General features: G+C 47.3%; 2 protein-coding genes across 3 annotated transcripts in view; one reads left to right on the plus strand and one right to left on the minus strand.

The window, feature by feature from the left end:
* ZBTB24 (zinc finger and BTB domain containing 24) overlaps nt 1-18897 on the minus strand; it is a 191147-nt gene that overhangs the window by 111866 nt on the left and 60384 nt on the right. The window lies entirely within an intron of this gene.
* The window catches only part of PPIL6 (peptidylprolyl isomerase like 6), a 212890-nt gene that overhangs the window by 4521 nt on the left and 189472 nt on the right, over nt 1-18897 (plus strand). The window contains exons 2-3 of one of the 2 annotated variants that reach the window (XM_078648402.1): nt 12431-12526; nt 16554-16742. In XM_078648402.1, coding sequence (XP_078504528.1) covers nt 12431-12526; nt 16554-16742 — 285 coding nt within the window. The remainder of the gene's footprint in view (nt 1-12430; nt 12527-16553; nt 16743-18897) is intronic. The other variant, XM_078648403.1, reaches the window with a different exon arrangement.

Consider the following 18897-nt stretch of genomic DNA (forward strand, 5'->3'; position numbering starts at 1 on the left):
TCCTATGTAGAGGGCATTGCTGTAGTCCAGTCAGCTGGTAATAAGGGCTTGTGTCACAGTATGTCTCGTGTGTAGGGTTAGCCACTTGAAGATATTATGTCGCATGCGCATAGTGAGGAAGCAGGCAGCGGGTACGGCGTTGATCTGTGATTTCATGGTGAGCTTGTTGTCAATGATGATACTGAGGTTTCTGGCATGGTTGGAGGGAGTGGGTGAGTGTCCTAAGGTCTGATGCCCCCCAGGAATCGCTCTATTTGTTGTTTCTGTTGCCAAAGATCAGTACTTCCATCTTCTCTGTGTTCAGCTGCAGGCAGTTGTTCTTCATCCAGTCACCAGCATTTGTCATGAATCTGTGAAAGCTGGTTCTGGTGGTGGTGGGGTCATCGGTGAGTGTGAGGATGAGTTGGGTGTCGTCTGCGTAGGAAATTATGTTGAGGCCGTGGGATCTGACAATTTTGACAAATGGGGTCATATATGCTTTGAAGAGCGGGGGTTGAGGGATGAGCCCTAGACGACACAACAAGTGATCTCCTTGGGTTCAGACGTGTCATGTCTGAGCATACCCTTCCACTCCTATAGTGGCCAAAACGATTCATAAAGGGGGTGGTGATGGACAGAGCATCTGAATTAAGCAGAACACTCCTACCCAGTCAAAAGCTCACTGCACCATCCCAGTTCAGAACCTAGCTACATGCAAATTAGTGGCAGGGTATGCTCAGATGTGAGTCCCTTGCTCACTGCACCATTAGGATTCAAGCAAGCCGGGCCGAAGACGGCTGCAATGCCAGAAACCGGTCCCCGGAAGCTTGTTTCCTTTCCAGTAAAGAATTGGCTTGGTAGTTTGGTCTGCCCTGTTCCCATGATGCACTGGGCCAGGGACAGACTAATTTGCATGTAGCCAGGTTCTGAACTGGGATGGTGCAGTGAGCTAAAAAACGGTGATGGATCAAGCCCTGATCTTTTGACTGGGTATGAGTGTTCTGTTTAACTCAGATGCTCTGTCCATCACCACCCCCTTTTCTGAATCGAGAGGGTGTCAAAGTGACACCCCCTGCACCTTTGCTGAAATCGGTATTTACCGAATCTGTAAATACCGATTCGGTAATGCCCATTGATTCCTATGGGCTTCAATGCCCATAGGAATCAATGGGCATTACGATTAGGTATTTACAGAATCGGTAAATACCGAATCTTAACGATTCGGTATTTACCGAATCTGAAATACCTACATCTCCCCTCCTCTTTTTTACCACTTCTTAAATACCGATTCGGTATGAATCGGTATTTAAGAAGTGGTAAAAAAGATTTACCTACATCGGGCCCGTAGTCCTTGGAGTCTAAGGCTAGGGGCGCAATGAAGTCTGCGATGGTGTTGCAGGAGCTTGAGCGCGGGCTTGGGGGATCAGAATGCAAGGGTACCTCTGATGGTTGTCTTGTTGTCTGTGTGGAGCTTGAAGTTGAGATGTTCCATGGGGGTGGTGGTATTGGTGATGCTGGTGGTACACTGTATGGTCTCTTTGTGGATGATGGCCTGCTCCACCTCCCGGCTTGTTGGTGCTGTCCTGGTGAGTGATTTTACATCCATCGAGGATCGCTGTATCAATGTCTGGGGCGGATGTGGGTTTGAGCCAAGACTCAGTGAGGAAGACGATGCCGGGTGCGAGGTTGGTGACGAGGTCCCATTATTCAGTGGAATGCTTGCATAGTGAGCATGTGTTGAGAGGGTCACATGTGAGTTGTTTTTTTAGTTCAGGTGGTGTCTGCGGTATGTTAGTGGTGGGGCTTGACAGTGGGCTGGTGTGTGTGTGTGCAGTGGCAGGTGAATTGGAGTGGGTATAGGTGAAAGATCCTACCGTGGAGCATGGGTCAGTGTGGTGGCAGTGTTTGTTGAGGCATCTGGGGCAAGGGTGTAGAGCTTGGCAATGGTGTATCTCCGGAGGGGGAGGGCCAGGAATCGTGGTGCTGGGCACAGTCCAGGCATGGGCGGATGCAGATAGTCTTGCCTTTGTTCCATCTTCGGTGCACCAGCGGGGCACTCATTGCGTGTGTCCGCTGTGCAGTCGCACTGCACCCTGCATTAAGTAGGTCCTGGGGTGGGTGGGGCTTCTGTTTGCTGGAACACCTGGTTGGGAAAACCCCAGCAAGAAAACCCAGCCAGCTGCGGAGCCACTGGATTAGTCTGAAACAAGGAGGAACTGGAGACAACTAACAAGTGGCAAGCTAGGTGTCCAGGTGCCTACTTAAGATCAGGTGAGGTCCATGGGCCATGCTCCAAAATGTGATAAAACAGCCTAATATTCAATGAAGTGTTCAGACACGGGATGAATCTATAATGATCATCATGGATGATACCCAAAAGGCAAGGCACTAGTCTATCCACCAGAATTCTGCTAAAAATCATATAGTCATTTCTTAGGATTGACAACGGCTGATATGAGGACAGGATTTCAGGTTCACATCTGGGTTTTGGTATCAAAGTAACCTTTGCCTCATTGATTGTAATCAGTAGGGTGCTCAGGTGATACTTTAGACATATGAATTCTCATCAGGGATTCCTCCATGATTTTGACCATGGGGCTGCCTCTGATGAGTACATTGTCTTGTAATATTGTCTGGAAGTGATATTAATCTGTTGTGTAAGGGCTGGGCTACCAGAGGCGTCTTTGGTAGAGCGGATTGGGGCATGGGAGCACTGTGGTTGGATTAGTTGTGCTAGTAATTTGCCAGCTTTGTCACCATCAGTGTGTGTTTTGGCTGTATATGCAGCCAGGTCAATGCCAAATAATTGTTCAAGTAAATCAGCATGTTTGTCTCTAGCCTTTTGAAGATGGGCCGCTAAACTGGGATCCTTGATAGCCTCCTTTTTCAACCCCTGTTGAGAAGACTGTGCTTCTGCAAGGCCATCTGTAATTGCTTCTCGGGCTCCTATTGTCACTGGAATACAATCCCCCCTCACTACTACTTTGAATGCTTCCCATTCAACCAATGGGTAAGAAGCAGTGCCCATGTAATTAGTGGTCATTTCTGTAAGCAATTCCACGAAGCCCCGTCTTGTATTACATGCCAATCTAGTTAAACAAATATGTAGCAATGATCCTAAATATATTGGCAATAGTGAACAGAAGGAAAGTATGCAACATGAAAACTAAGCATTAAATTGGGCTATTTGTGTTTCGCACTTGGCTTAGCACAATTGATAGGAGCTAGAAAATCACCCGGACAACATTCGCATACCTGAAGTCAATGCTGAGCTCAAGTCATAGCTCGTTACCAAGCTATGTCTTAGGGAAGCGGAAAGCAGTCTTTGATGATGTTACTCCCTGCAAAAACAGTCCTTGTGAGCATATTTTGATGAAAGTGTCACAGAAGTGTAATGCATTAATGGATGAATGGATAAGATGATGAATGGATGCATCAATGATTGAGGCAATGATGCTGGACATTGCTGCAATCAAGTTGGTGGCAGGAGCCTGCTTTCTTCTCCGATTTCTTCAGCTCCATGCACTCACTCATCCCTTCATCCATCCCTATCTCCCCAGTCACCCAACCTTTTATCCATCAGTCCCTTTATCCTTCTATTGCCGCATTATCGCTTTCATTCATACGGTGTCTGCCAGCAGATCACTGAGCTGTGGGGTACCGCAGGGCTCCTCCTTAAGCCCTGCGCTATTTAACATTTACATGAAACCACTGGCCGAGGTCGTCCAGCCGTTTGGTATTAAGATCATTTCATACGCTGACGACACTCAGCTAGTGGTTTCCTTGGCGCAGGAAGGCAACAGACCGCCTTCATCAGGTCTTATGAAATGCCTGGAGGAAATTAAGGAATGGATGACAACGTCTTCCCTAAAGCTCAATGGGGATAAAACAGAGCTGATGCTTCTAGGACCAACATCTCCAGTACAATTCAATTCCCTCTGGCCCCCATGTCTGGGCACTCCCCCAACACCTAAAGATAACATAAAGAGCTTAGTATAGCTTGATAAGACCCTTTCTTTCAACACTCAGGGCATCAAACTGTCTGCGACCTGTTTTGGCCTCCTCACAATGTTGAGGAAAGTTCTCCCGCTTCTACCTATGGAGGCCAAGCAGGTTGCAGTCCAGGGTCTGAGCCAGTCCCGGCTGGACTTCAGTAATGTCCTTTACCTTGGTGCCCCGGAATTCACACTGCGAAAGCTCCAGGTAGTCCAGAACTGCGCAGCTCGCACCCTGCTGCAGCTGCCTCGTAGACAATCAGTCAAATCCGGTCTTAGCAAGCTGCATTGGCTACCGGTTCGACAGAGAATTGCCTTCAAGGCAATGTGTATCTCTCATCAGGCTTTCTGGCAGACGGGACCAGTAATTAGCCGTAATCTAATAGCTCACTACCACCCGACCAGAAATCTCCGCTCCTCCCAGGCCTTTCTAGCCCCAATACCCAAAGTAAAAAGAGCAAGAGCTGGTGGCAGGATGTTTGCACTAAACGCTGCCAAGTTGTGGAACTCTCTCCCTCTTCAACTTCGATCCAATTCCAATCTGCTGTCATTCCGGAAACAATTAAAAACCTTCCTGTTCACTACCCCCTGTTAATTCTTCTGGCTGATTCCTTTTAAGTGTTTGTTACTACTAGCCTGCACTAGCGCTTGGACGCCACTGGGCAGCAATTGCGCTCTATAAATTCACTTTTAATTTCATTTCATTTCATTCACCTACCCACCGAAACTTGCCAACCTATGAAGAAGTACTGTCATATATAAAGAAATCAGAACGATTGGCTTTGCCACTGCTTGTGTTAATTGTTACTCTTTTTATATTGTGTTAAATATCAATATTTTGCTGTTTCCTAAATGCTGGAAATAACATAAGTCATTATTACATAATGAAATGGTGCTCACTTTTTTGATCTCAGAAACGTGCAAGACTTAGTTTTCCTCGCTAGAACCCGAACTCTTGAATTACAGTACACAAACAGATGTACAGTAAGACTTAAATTCACTTAGACTTAGTGGACAGAGGGTTACTCTTGCTTAAACTACAGGAGTGAGGAATTAATCTGTTAAACTCAGTTCAAGCTTTATATAGTAGGATGTGCCTCGGTTTACCCAAACCCTGTTCTCAGAATAGTCCTGCTCCTTCAGAGTGATTACGCCTGCCTCGCCGATCCCCATGATCCGAGGCTTCAATTCTCCCAAATGCCTGTCTAATAAGGGGCTTCCTTTTTTTTTTTTACATTTTTTTTTTTTGCAGAAAGAGAACAGGAGAGTAAAAAAAAATAAAAAAACAAGAAGACAAGCGACAATCCCGCAACGTTCCCCGCGTAGGGGGCAGTTAAAGAGGCAAAATAAGAGGCAAAAAGGGGGCAATATAGAAAGCTATCAAAGTGCAGTACGAGGAATCAGTGTCCGATGGCAATTATATAAGAAATCGAGAGCAATCCCCCTTTCAAATCTCAGAGGGTTAACAGCCCTGCGAAGAAGGGTGGTGAAACCCAGGCGAGGGAGTCAGTGCAGCAAAGAAAGAAAAAGTCCGGCAGCCTCCATATGCCCTGAGGTGTCGCAACAAATAATGTAACCAACTTCCCCCCCTCCAACCCCCCTTCCCCACCCACCCCCCTGGTGGTGGCGACAACGATCCACAATCATTCCCACATCACACATCCTTGATTAAATCTGAAAGAGGTGGAGAGCGCGCACAGCGGACGGGCAGACCGCAGAGGGTAGGCCTCGTGAGAGGAAGCGGACTAGGGGGCCCCAGCGGAACAGGAAATTTTTGAAATTGCCCAAGAAGATGTCCGCCATTCGCTCCAGGCTCAGTAATCTCCATAGTCTCGCGTGCCACAGGGATATCGCCGGGGCGTCCGGTTTCTTCCAGGCCGCAGCCAAGGAGAGCTTGGCGGCTCCGAGGCAGAGCCATAGGATATGTTTATCTGCTCTCGTTTGATATTCCAGAGCCGGATCTCGGAGACCCAGTAGAACATGCTCTATGGAATCAGGTATCGGATAGCCTAGGACGTCTTTGATATGGGATAGAATCTCTTCCCAGTATGGGCGGATGATCGGGCAGTCCCACCAAATGTGGCGGAAGTCCCCCAGCAGACCACAGCCCCTCCAACATCTGTCCGAGGAGGCCGGGAATATTCGATGCAGCTTGGATGGGTACAAGTACCAATCCATATGGGTCTTTAGGTGGGCCTCTCTCAGATCTACCAAATGGTTGTGTGCAGCGATGTCTCGCCAGAGACCCTTCCATTCCTTGTCCGGAATATCTCGGCCCAGGAGTTCCTCCCATTGCACCATGTAGCGGGGACGGGGAGACACTGCAGTGGTAAGCAGCAAATTGTACAGGAAAGAGATCGCGCCCTTCATGGTGGAAGTACGCAGGAGAAAGGCCTCAAACGGTGACGGCAGTCTTGTAGCTGCATCTCCCACCCCCGGTGAGGTTGCCCAGTGGAGGAGTTGGATGTGGCGGAATCGTTCAGTGGCTGGGATCCCGTAATCTCTCATGCAGTTGACAAAAGTGAGCGGTGCAGACCCATGGAACAAGTGTGTAAGAGCCCTACAACCTCCCTCCCTCCATAGCTGAAATGGGCCCTCCTGCATCGCCGGCGGAAAGGCCGGATTGAAGTGTATGGGTGTAAAGGGGGACGGGAACGTAGTCCAGCGGTCATCACCAGAGACCGTGTCCCAGACCTTCAGGACGGTGCTGGTGGGTGTACTGATGTAGGCGTTCTTGGGCCTATCCGCCTTGGGTTTCCAAGCCAGGTCCCAGACCGACCGCCCAGCCACACTCCTGTCCATTTGCAGCCAGTGTTTTTCTGAGAGCTGTTGGGACCATTCCACCAGGATCCGTAGCTGCGCGGCTGTATAGTACAGGTGCATATCGGGGAAGCCCACTCCCCCCTCCCCTCATGGTCGTCGCAGAGTTGCGAAGGAGAACCGCGCCCGCCCTCCCTGCCAGATGAATCGCAGCATCAAGGTTTTAAGACGCCGGAAGAAGTCCACGTCTATCGGAATGGGGAAGGCCTGGAAAAGATAAGTCCGCTCGCACCGCCCCCAGCAATGGGGGAAAGTTTGCGGCGAACAGTGACCCTATAGAGGGCGTCAGTCGGACCCCCAGGTACAAGAGAGAGGAGGGCGCCCACGAGTGTGAGCAGCCGCACACGTTCCATTTCCGCCGGAGGGAGAGTGAGATTCAGGATATATGATTTATCAAAGTTGACTCTAAAACCGGCCACCCTTTCAAAGTCAGACAACACTGCCTGGATATGCGGTAATAAGTGAGCTGGGTCCCCCACCGATAATAGCACATCATCCGCAAACAGAGAGATCTTATGCTGCTCACCAGTAAAGGGGAGACCTTTGATCTGCTCATGCTCTCGCACCGCTAAAGCTAGTGGCTCGATGCTTAGAGCGAAGAGAAGGGGGGAGAGGGGACAGCCCTGTCTGGTGCCACGGGAGTGCGTGAAATAGGCAGATCGATGTCCATTAAGCATTACACTAGAGTTGGGACTGCTGTAATTTGCACGTATCATTGATACGAACTGAGGCGAGAAGCCAAAGGCGGTCAGGGTGCGAAACATGAACCCCCAGTCCACACGATCAAAAGCCTAGTCCGCGTCGAGACCCACCAGCACCGCCGGAATGTGGAACTTAGTGGCCTTTTCTATCAGGTGGATCACCCTCCTCATGTTGTCGTGTGTCTGCCGGCCTTTGATGAACCCAGACTGGTCCGGGTGTATGAGAGCCGGCATTAGGTCCTGGAGCCTGTGCGCAATGATAGAGGAATATAATTTAGCATCAATATTAAGGAGGGCGATACGACGAGCATTTAGACAGGTCCTTCCCCGGCTTGGGAATAACGGAGATTACGTCTTCAGCCATAGACCCCGAGGTGTTCCCGGTGACAGCCATCTCATTAAAGAGGGAGACTAGGTAGTCGCACAACTCCGTCGCAAATTACTTATAGAAAAGAGCAGTGTAGCCGTCCGGGCCCGGTGCTTTATGAAGTTTCAGGGCCTTTATAGCATCCAACACTTCAATTCTGGAGATAGGAGCAGCCAGGAGATCATTCCACTCCTTAGAAACCTGCGGTATGGGGAGGTCAGCCAGGTATATCCTCTGGGCCTCCTGGTCAAGAGAGTCCCCCGCGTAAAGTGCTGCATAAAAGCGGCCAAAAAGGTCCGCCTTGTCCTCTTCTCGGTGCTGCAGGGTCCCCGTCGAGTCTTGGATCCCACTGATGTATTCCCTCTCCCTCTTATCCCGAAGTTGGCGGGCCAAGTGCTTTCCCAACTTGTTCCCCTGCAAATATGAGAGGCGCCGTAGCCTCAGGAGAGTGAATTCAGCTTGGTTATTGTAGTGGGCCTTTAGTTTCCCCCTCACAGCCGTCAAAGGCCGGAGGGTCAACCTGGACGGGTTCGATTTGTGTGATTGTCCAGAATGGCCAGTTCCGCTTCTAGTTCTTCCCGTTCCTTCCTCCTCAGTTTGTTAAGGTTCGCGTTGAGGGCTAGGCAGGTGCCTCGTAACGAAGCTTTGCATGCGTCCCAGGTATTAAACACAGAAGTGTCCGAGACCGGGTTGAAGGCCAGAAAGTCCCTGATGGCCTTCCGCAGCTCCTTAGAGGATGTGTCATCTCGGACAAGTGCAGCCGGGAAGTACCATTTTCGTAGCCCGTCCCCTCTCATCGCCCAGTGCAACCCAAGGACCAACAGGCTATGATCAGACACGGAGAGCGGAAAAATGCTGGAGTCGCGGACATCTCCCCTGAGGGCTTGGCTCAAAAAGATGTGGTCTAGGCGGGAATAGGAACGGTGGACATGGGAGAAGAAGGTGTAGTCTCGGGATTGGGGGTGCAAAGAACGCCAGCCGTCAATCAAACCCAAGTCACTCACAAGGCGCTGCGTCTCATTGGAAAAAACGCCTGCATCTGCTCTCTGAGTGCGGGAGCTATCCAGGTTCTTGTCCCAAACCAAATTGAAATCCCCCATTAAAAACAGGTGCCCTTCCACAAAATTCCCAACCTTATCCAGCAGCTCCTGGAGAAAGCTATTCTGCCCAGCGTTGGGGACGTACACCACCACAAAAGTGCATGACCTGCCATACATCAATCCCTTGACCATCAACCAGCGGCCCTCCTTATCACCACACACTCCGATAGGCTGAAAGTGAAGGGATGCCCGAAACAGAAGAGCCACCCCCCTGTGCTTTGTGGAGGCAGACGACCTGTAGATGAGGGGGAAATGTTTGTGCCGGAGCCGAAGCTCATCTTTCCGCGCAAGGTGGGTCTCCTGGAGACCCACCACATCTAGTTGGTGGTCAAGCAGGTATTTCCAAATTTTCTGGCACTTTTGTTGAGAGTTCAGGCCCTTCACATTCCACGTGCCAATACTAAGTGGCATGACAAAACATTAGTTCCACCCGCAGTGCATCCACCCCGTCAATAGGCCCCGGTCCCCACCCCACCACAGGCAGCCAGGCGCCCCACCGCTCCTTATCCCCACCCTGCAGCCCTCCAGCAAGCCCCGCCACTCAACCACCAGAACCAATCCTCAGGCCCCACTGAGGGTCATTCCAACCGCAGCACTAGGACGTCACTATCAGTATTAAAGACCCAATGGGCACCATGGCCCAGCACCTGGTTATCAAGAAGCACCTGTCTCATACGTCCAAAAACCACGGTTCTCACAGAAAGCACACATCGGTCGCCACCACCCCCAAGGTCAGTGCTAGCCCAGTCCCCAACTACCCCCTTCCCCACTCCCACCACAACCCCCCTGGTTCCCCCCCCCAAAAAAACAAAGAGGAACAATGTACCCAACAGTCCCAGTGCATAGAAGTCTGTAGATTCCACCATGGGGTGAGGACGGGGCACCACTGGGAGTGCCCCCTGGACCATGGACCGGGGTGTCTTCCCAAAAAGTACCAATTTACCCACGGTACCTGAGATACGTGCCCCTCCGGCACCAATCGGCCATCGTCTCAGAGCTCAGGCTGCTCCGGAGCCATGCTGGGAGGTCGTCATTGTTGCCGAAGCCACAGAGGCCACCGCCTCTCCCCTCTCCTGTAGGCTGGTCGTACGATCTGAACGTCTCCGATCCTCCTCTCGCCCCACTCTCTGCCATGAGGGGGACCGCCGTCTTCTCCGCGATGAGGGGCTCCTGCCCTCCGATGAGGGGGCCGTGTCCTCAAGGCCCAGGAGGTCTTTCGCTACCTGAAGAGATCGGATCTGTGCCAACCTATTCTGCCATCTGAAAATTATGCGGAAGGGGTTGCCCCAAGAGTAGGAGACATTGTGTTCCCTCAGAAAGGTAGTCACTGGACGAAATTTGCGCCTCTTTTGAAGTGTCGATGCTGCCAAGTCTTGGTACAATTGCGGATGATGATCACGGAACTGTAATGACGGAATATCCCGTGCTTTCCGAAGAATGCGTTCTTTCAGCTGAAAGTCGTGCACGCAGACCAAAATGTCGGGTGGCGGACCTCCTCCCCTTCTAGGCAGTCCGACCCTGTGGACCCTGTCCATCTTGATTTCCTGTAGGTCTTCATCGTCCAAGATCTGCAAGAAGAGTGGCAGCACATAGCCCCGTAGATCACCTGCTTCCCCGTCCCACGGCACTGCACGTATGCGGATGTTGTTCCGACGGGAACGGTTCTCCAAGTCCTCCGCATGGGCCTGGAGGTCTAGGTTCTGCTCCGTGAGCCGAATTACATCCTGCTGCAGTTGGTGAACGTCGTTCGCCACGCTCAGGTCGTGGTCCTCCAGAGTAGCTACCCGCTCTCCGATACCGTCCACGTCTCTCCTCACCTCGCGGAGGTCCAAGGCCAGCTGCGAGCGGAGTTCAGAGAAGTGAAAAGCTCCATCATAAATGCTTTGGTTACGGGGGCCTCATCATCCTTCTGCTTAGGCGATGCGCTGGGTCCGGGGGACGCCGGCTGCTGGGATCCCTTTGGGGGGCCATCCTTACCGGGCTTCCCCTTGCGTTGTGTGGAGGACATTGCGTTACTCCTGCTCATTCGGGCATTCAAGGCAAGGGATCTCCTTCCTCTAGTACGTAGCGCCGCAGGCCCGACTGTACACCTTCAGTACCTAGATCTCAGCCCAAGAGCAAGATGTCTGCGTCAGCGGTCCACTGGCAAGCGTTGTACTCCCCACGTGGCGTATGGTGCCTGACACATCTCTCACTGTCCGTCCGTCCGTGCAAAGCCACAGCCAGCCCAGGCACTGTTCGTCGGTGGGTGCCGCAAATGACTCAGCTCCACACCTGCTGGAAAGAACCCATTATTGGTGGTTCCTTAGCGCAAGAGGCAAACAATGTCCAGGGGCACCACCAATGCAGCGCCGGGAAAGAGCGCCACTCACCAAGCCCCGATGCGTCGATCGCCTCACAGCCTATCTCGGGGGCCCCCAGACGCCGCAGGTCCGGTTCCAGACGCCGCAGGCCCTCAATCCACGGGCTCAATTTCTGCACCGGTGACTTTCCAATCCAGCAGACCCACGGGGCTCAGGGGCTCCAGCGCCACCGCTCCGGGAGAAGGCACTCGCCACAGCGGCCCGGGCAGGTCAACAACACCAGTCCACCTCTCGCATGCCCCCAGATGCTGCAGGCCCAGCTCTCCGCCGCAGTAGGCCCGTAATCCCCGGGCTCTAGTATTGTGCCGGCGTCCCCTGCTCCAGGCCCTATCCAGGTTCCAGGGGCTGCAATGTCACGTCGCTAGGGAGGTCACCGCCTCCCCAGCTGCCCCTGCGGACGGTCCCTCCTCCTCTGGGGTGGCGGACGGACGCAGGTCCGTCCGCCATCCTAATGTGCCCCCTAGTCGGCGTCATAAGCTGATTTGGTAATTGTCTAGGCGACTAGTTATCCAGTTTTTTTCTTTATTCTTCATTTTACCTCTGCACTCACCGTTGTATTCTGCATTTTTATTTCAATTAAGAATTATCAACTGTTTTATTTCTTAATCAGCATTCCTTGTTAGTTTAGAAACTTTAGGAAACTTTTAGGAGATATACAATAGAGGCTGGCTTCAAGGATGTTTCTAAAAGAGCTGAAGAACCATTTGTTGATTTTATGAGAATTCTTTCTTTGTTGAAATTATCAGAATTTCAGTTTCGGGTTGTATTCTAGTATGAATCATCATGCTTTGTTTGAACTGTAATTTTTGATGTCCTCATTGCTGTCTTTCATGGCTAGTGCAACCTTTGTCATGTATGCATCCGTTGTATTAGTTTGAATTTTCTCACTAATGGAAAGCTAGTAAGGCAAATGGCAATTGCTTACTATTGCTTATGACTGAGTTGGGGACGCCTGGGAGGGGAGAACTCCTCTTTATGACTGGCCTGGTAATTGGTGGGAGATGTGTCTCACCCGATAACTTTATTGTAAAAATATTTAATTAAAAAATGATTACCAATTTCTTGGCTGCAAGTAACACATTTTATTTTTACCTCAATCTTCTAGACTCTGAAGCTGTCTTTTCCCTCCAAATTTTCAGAACCTACCGTGACTCCATACCTGGATTTTGCTTGGAATGAGTATTTAGAAAGGAAGAAAAAGGTACATTCCCACAAGTGATCTGTGCTATTACTGTGAATATGTTTTTTAGAACATGCTGCTAAACTCTCACTGGTGATTGCTAGGCACGTGAATGTGATTTAGGGTGAATTTGAGAGATGTTTGTTCAAGAGATGCATTCATTCAATGGCATGATATTATTTTGTACTGGCTAGGACTACTTACATTAATTTCTTTTCTTACTTATAACACTTCTCAATGACCTATTTTCATTTGCCTTTCACGAACGAGTTAGTGTCCCCTGATTTTAAAAGGGGTTACGGGTGCCAACAGAATTGAAGACTGCCTTGTATTATTGTGATGAACAGTTTTCTAGTTTGATCTTGCTGAAGATGAACCCAACCAAGTTGAACATGGTGGAGTTCTGTCCCTACTCAGCCTGACCAAATAAAGACTGGGACTGAAAAGCAGTATGGAGTTTTAATTCTCCTTTACACCTTGGTTACTGGGATCATTATTTCAGACCCCACTTGTGTTTAACAGCCTCTTAACAGTCCTTCACTGAATAATGTTCATTAAGCATCTTTTCTCTAATGCCGGTGCCTAATGTCTGGTAGTTGGTAGGAGGGATCACCACTGAATGAGTTAGTAGGAGTTTCCAATTGTCTGACTGGTACCTTTGGAATAAAAGAAGGGAGAGACAATCCGTGACTCAGTCGATACCTGTGCGTCGTCTCACCTCCCTCATACACCCACCAGAACAAAGATCCCAAGACCTAGTGCTATCCCATTTGCCTGGACAAAAGACGGAAGAGCCATCAGACACCCAGTTGCCACCTCCGTATCTTGTTGCCATCTCTCTCGCACTGTGGTATTTATAAGCATGGATGAGCAAGGTCCCACTCACTAGAGAAGCACCTATTGGTGCACTTTCTTGTGATTGGTTTGGCTATTTTCACCCCTGTGGTAGACAGGAACCCTTTAAATATCCCCCCTCTTTTCTGCAGTGATTGTTTAGGCTTTGGGTTTCCACTTTAGTTGAAATGGCACAAGTGTAACTCTCATTTCTTTCTTTCTCTCTTCTTTGTAAGCAGGACCATCCAAGATCAGGGTGCAACTAGCCCTCTTCCCTACCCTTTTTGCACCTCCACCCCTATGATGGGAGCCGGCAAGGCTGATTTAAAGGGACAGACCTCAAGGACTTATAGCCTGATTTGGAGTTTGGTGGATGGGATACTCCGTCACAAAGTTGACTGTTATACCGTCCCCCTAAATTTTGAATGGATTATATTCAATGGCACTTGTAATACGGCACACGGGATAGAAAACTCTAAATCAGGCCTTTCGCTTCGCTCCATGCCAGCATTGAGGATGTGGTATAGAATATATTTGCCTCTGAGCAGTGAAGCGGGACAGACGCTCTGAGTCAGTGACCGCATTATGATGGTAGCAAGGGGAGGTTTTTATTTAAAAGTCTGTCTGATGATGCCTGAAGCATATGTCAAGAAAGGACATCGATAGGAACTGTAACTTAAGCAGATATCAGCCTCTCAGGGATGAATCAGGTCAGAGGCTCTAAGTCAATGACTGCAATATTAAAACTTAGCGAGGGATGTGTGTATTTATAAGAAGTCTGCATGATGATGTCCGATAAAAACAGATGCCCAGAAGTAATGATTTCGGAAGGTAGTGAAGGTCTTACCTCTTGAAAGAACAAAAAACGAAATCAATCACAATATTGGAGATGGAAATTAAAAGACTAGAAGAGGGCCATGCCCTGAACAATGCCACAAAACTCTGCCTCCTATCAAGGGACTTGATAAAAATGGAAACATTCTTACTCCAAGTGTGGGATACAGCGCAGTAGTCAAAAAGCGAGTTAATTATTAATGCAAGAACATCTCTGGCCAGTTGCATTAAGAATAAACAGCCATGTGCGATTATCTTGTCTGTTCATTCTGAGTTTAACAAATTGTGCTCAAAAGGGTAGTGTACACTTGAAGTTTGCAAGTCTTTCTACCATGACCAGTTTACCCAGCCTAAGAAAGAAGAAAGATATGCAGCAGGAGCACATTTGCTAGTATTTGTTTTTCCATATATATATATATATATTTCCAACTGTTACTTATTGAAAGCCCCGTAACTCATGACTGTTATTCCATCTTTACATAGGTAAGCCTCTTCATTATGAAATATTCTCTACCCTAGTCTGTTATACTTTTAACCCATAATTTCAGAGAGACAATAGTTAATCTATCCCATCACTGTGCCTCTTTTGCTGAAATGCAGTGTTTAACTTCTGAAGCTAATACTGTAGACATCCATAAAGCAGAAAAAGACCCGGAGGTTACTGCCATTTAAAGACAAAAGTCTAAACTAAGACTGAAAAATGTTACAACATTTTGACCAATAGACTTATGAAATGTATATGCCTAAATGTATTCAACTCAAAGTAGGTTAATGACTTACTACCTAATGAACAGGACTAACCAACCAGACACACCATTGCTGCCATTTTACTTGGCACTGAGAATTTGTTTAAAAGATCTCTTCGATGTACATCAGAAGTGTTATAAACGTTTTCCAATTTGGTGAGAGCTTTACTCTTCTTCTTATGACCAAACACAATGGTTGAGATGCACATATCAATATGAATGGTATTTGCCTGAAAAGGTTTTCTTTATATCAGGGACATCCTATGCCCTCACTGCTATTACTCTTTTCACTTAAGCTGCTTTTGCTTAAGATAAAAATACCATGCCAGATACATGGGATCTGTCAATAGACAAGAATACAGGGGGGCTGCCGAAGCTGATGACAGTATTCGGGGATTTACCTGGTGAAGAACTTATGGGGTCTGAATATGGCACTATTGGTTGCCACTTGAGGGATAAACACTGTCTAAATGATGCTAAGTTTATAACTATTCACAGTGGAGAGGTGTGATCTCAAGGTTGGAGTTCCCAAATATTGAACCAGATTTTTGTGGCTTTTTGGTTAAACTATGAACAAATCCATGCCAGAACACGTTCCCGTGTCCTAGAGCTAGCAGGCGTACTGGGCCACACCGAAGGTGGAAATACATTGTATTGTATTGCAGTATTATATAGCGCTCACTACTCCATGTGGTGCGCTGAAATGCTTGTCCACCTGAGTAGCATGCTACAGGATGTAGCGTGTGTGGCTGAAAGTATGTTGTTTTTGTTTTGAACATTTGTGGGAAGTGTTTACTGCACTAGGTTGTCCAGTCTAGGATTTTGTGTATAGTTGTTGACCTGTCCTGGCATGGTTGTAGGGAGAGAGAAGTGGACAGATCTATTGGGATGGGCATTTTTCATCCCATATCTGAGTGTCTGTGACATGTAAGGAAGAGGTCAGATCATATAGGTATTTGGGACCACAGTGAATTAACTATATTAGAGTCCTCCAAAAATGTCCATTAGCATGTTACAGGTCTCTTCAGTTATTCCATGCCTGTTCATTTGGTAATGGTTGGGCCTGATTAGCACTACTGCCTGTGACCGGACCTACTATGGCACTAAAAGCAGAGCACCAAGTTCACCCTTTCAGCCATTGACTCTCAGGGTAGCGAAGCAAGCAGCGCATGGCTTCACAGGGATGGAGTGAGAGGATGGATGTTGATAAACTGAGAAAGCAGCAATTACCCCATGGATCAAAATGTCAGCTGTCGAGTCCAACGCTTATCTTTATTAAGAAGATAACTAGTTTATTATCCACAATGCAATACTACACGAAAAGGATATTAACAGTGGTTCCACAGAGGTTCTATAGGTAAAAGGCATGACTGGTGTGATAGGTGGAATTGGCAATAAATTGCGTGGCCAAACTACGGGTTACATTCTTAAATTTCGATTTTAATGGTTTAGTGATGATTTTAATTTAATGGTTTAAAGTTTAATGGTTGAATTATTTTAATTGTTTTTCGGTGGAATACAAAAGGCTGAAGCTGAAAGTGAAAATTAAAATATTTTAAAAAATTTAAATCTTTTATGCGGTTATATTTTGGTATGTAGCATTCTTTAATATGTGTTTTTGTGCTGCTTTTCAGGAGCTCAAAGGAAAAACATGGGGATTTTCATCCAAAGTGATGTGTTATATTAATGGCTGCCTTATAGGGGATGAAACAGATTTTGTGGCATGGGCGAATGAGCACTGGGGTTACGAGGACTTCAGACCCCTTCCACTCCTCACTGCTCTTGCAGAGGATTTTTGTTCCACACTGATGAAAAACACCAAGGCAAGTATGATAGACATGATTTATAACTAAACTAGCTTACCCGTCGTGCGTTGCTGCGATCTCAGAAGAAAGGAAATGTAAGGAAACTTGTTATGATAACATTCAATTAACATTGTGTCATTTTTATAGAAACCTATTCATTTTAATATGGAAAACATTTTAAAGTGTTGTTTTAATTCTGTTTATTTATTAGAGTGCTTGTGGATACACGTTATTTTTTGTTTTTCCGTCTGGTGCGTACACGAATAAATCAGAAGGTTTTCCGACGCGTGAGCTGGCCACATACAGTTGTCCATGTGAGAAGCATGGATTCTCCTAATCTAGTCCACACACTTGCAGCGATTGTCCTTGTGCTTTGTTGATGGTCATTGCAAAAGCGAGTCACACCGGAAACTGTAAACATTGCGTACACAAATAAATCAGAAGGTTTTCCGACGCGTGAGCTGGCCACATACAGTTGTCCATGTGAGAAGCACGGATTCTCCCAATCTAGTCCACACACTTGCAGGGATTGTGCTTTGTTGATGGTCATTGCAAATGCGAGTCGCACCGTAAACTGTAAACGTTCAGTATTGGAAAGATTATGAGGGCCCTGGGTGGCCGGGGGGCGATATTTTACAAATGTTTCTTTTTTTTTTTTTTTTTGCCAGAAACCTTCGCGGGAGTGTACTCATCAACTTTTAACAATTTTTTAAAATTTTTTTTTTTTTAGCCAGAAACCTTTGCGGGAGTGTACTCAACAACTTCCCAAATTTTCATGCCGATCGGATGAACGGTGTAGTAATGCATAAAGGACAAACGGACATACTTTGGTTTTTATATATATAGATTAGATAAAGTTGCCTTTATAGTAAATCAATTACTTTTACACCCTAGCCTCTCCCGTGTTTGCAACCAGTGGATAATCTGGTGGGTCAGTAGTTCAGATTCTGCTTCTAAAGCTGGTAATGCAGAGCGTTCATGTTCCTTTTATATGCTGCTGTCATGAGGACATATTGTTTAGATTTTTTTTAATCACAAAGTAAAGACGTGTATATGCAAAGGCTTGTTTACAGACACAACGAAAATTCTGGCCTTTATCAAAAGTATCCCCTATGCAGTGTTTTGCTGTGTATGTCTTTTAACTTCAGTCAAAAAATGGGGGGAGATGGAGGTAACGGTTAGGTTGACCCTTCAAGGTACATATAGTTCACAAAAAATCTGTATATGTCAGATCCATGAACAAAAAGTGCACCTAGGTAGTTCCACAAATTGAATCACGCCCCAGACAGCAGCTGTTTGGGAAGGCCCCAATGATGACGCATGTCACCTAAGGGCCACCGTAGGTGAGTGAGGGGACTCAAGAAAAGTAATTTTTCTTTTCTCAAATATAGGGGTCTTTTTCCGCACATTTAGCAGAATCCCCATTCCCTTGTTTAGGGTCTTGGATCTGACATTTACAGATTTTTTGTGAACTGTCTTTTAACTTCACCACTTACAACGCAAACTTCATCTTTTAAATCCTTTCCATAAAATCCTCGTTTGTGGGTACCGTTTTTTTCTGCTATTGATGTTTCTTCATGAAAGAGGTCCTTACACCAGGCTTCCATATTGTTGTAGCCCAAGTTGTTGCTTTATTATGGGATTTTCCCTTCTAGGACAGCAGGGGGAAACACACACCAAGTTGCCCATATATTACCAAACATCTCTGCTAATCAAAAAGTCTGACTTTTTGGTTTTGCCAACACGGATTTTCTCATCCTGTTTAGGTATCTGATAGTAATATTACTAAAGTCTGCTTTTAGAACATGCATTTCAAATATTCCAAGCATCAATATATTGCAGTGTTGAGGTGTCTACCATTATTTCTGTAGATATTTTCCAAGCAGGGTGCCTTAAATTAATAACCGGCCCACTTCTGCACCATAATGTGCCAGAGAAACAGGCCTGTCTGCTGTTAATTAATGGTAGGTCACCATAGGTCTCCTGTCACAGGCAGTGTATCTTTTCCAGAAAAAAACATACAGCACATGCATCAGAATCTTGATTGGGACTTTATACTGTCTCCATGTTTGTATTAACATCAGAAAATAAATTAAGGAGAAAGATCCACAGTCCACTTCAACAGCCAGTTCTACAGCAACAGAGGCATTGTTGTCAGGCAAGGGAGACTCAT

Source organism: Lissotriton helveticus, chromosome 6, assembly GCF_964261635.1.
Source record: "Lissotriton helveticus chromosome 6, aLisHel1.1, whole genome shotgun sequence".
Lineage (NCBI taxonomy): Eukaryota > Metazoa > Chordata > Amphibia > Caudata > Salamandridae > Lissotriton > Lissotriton helveticus.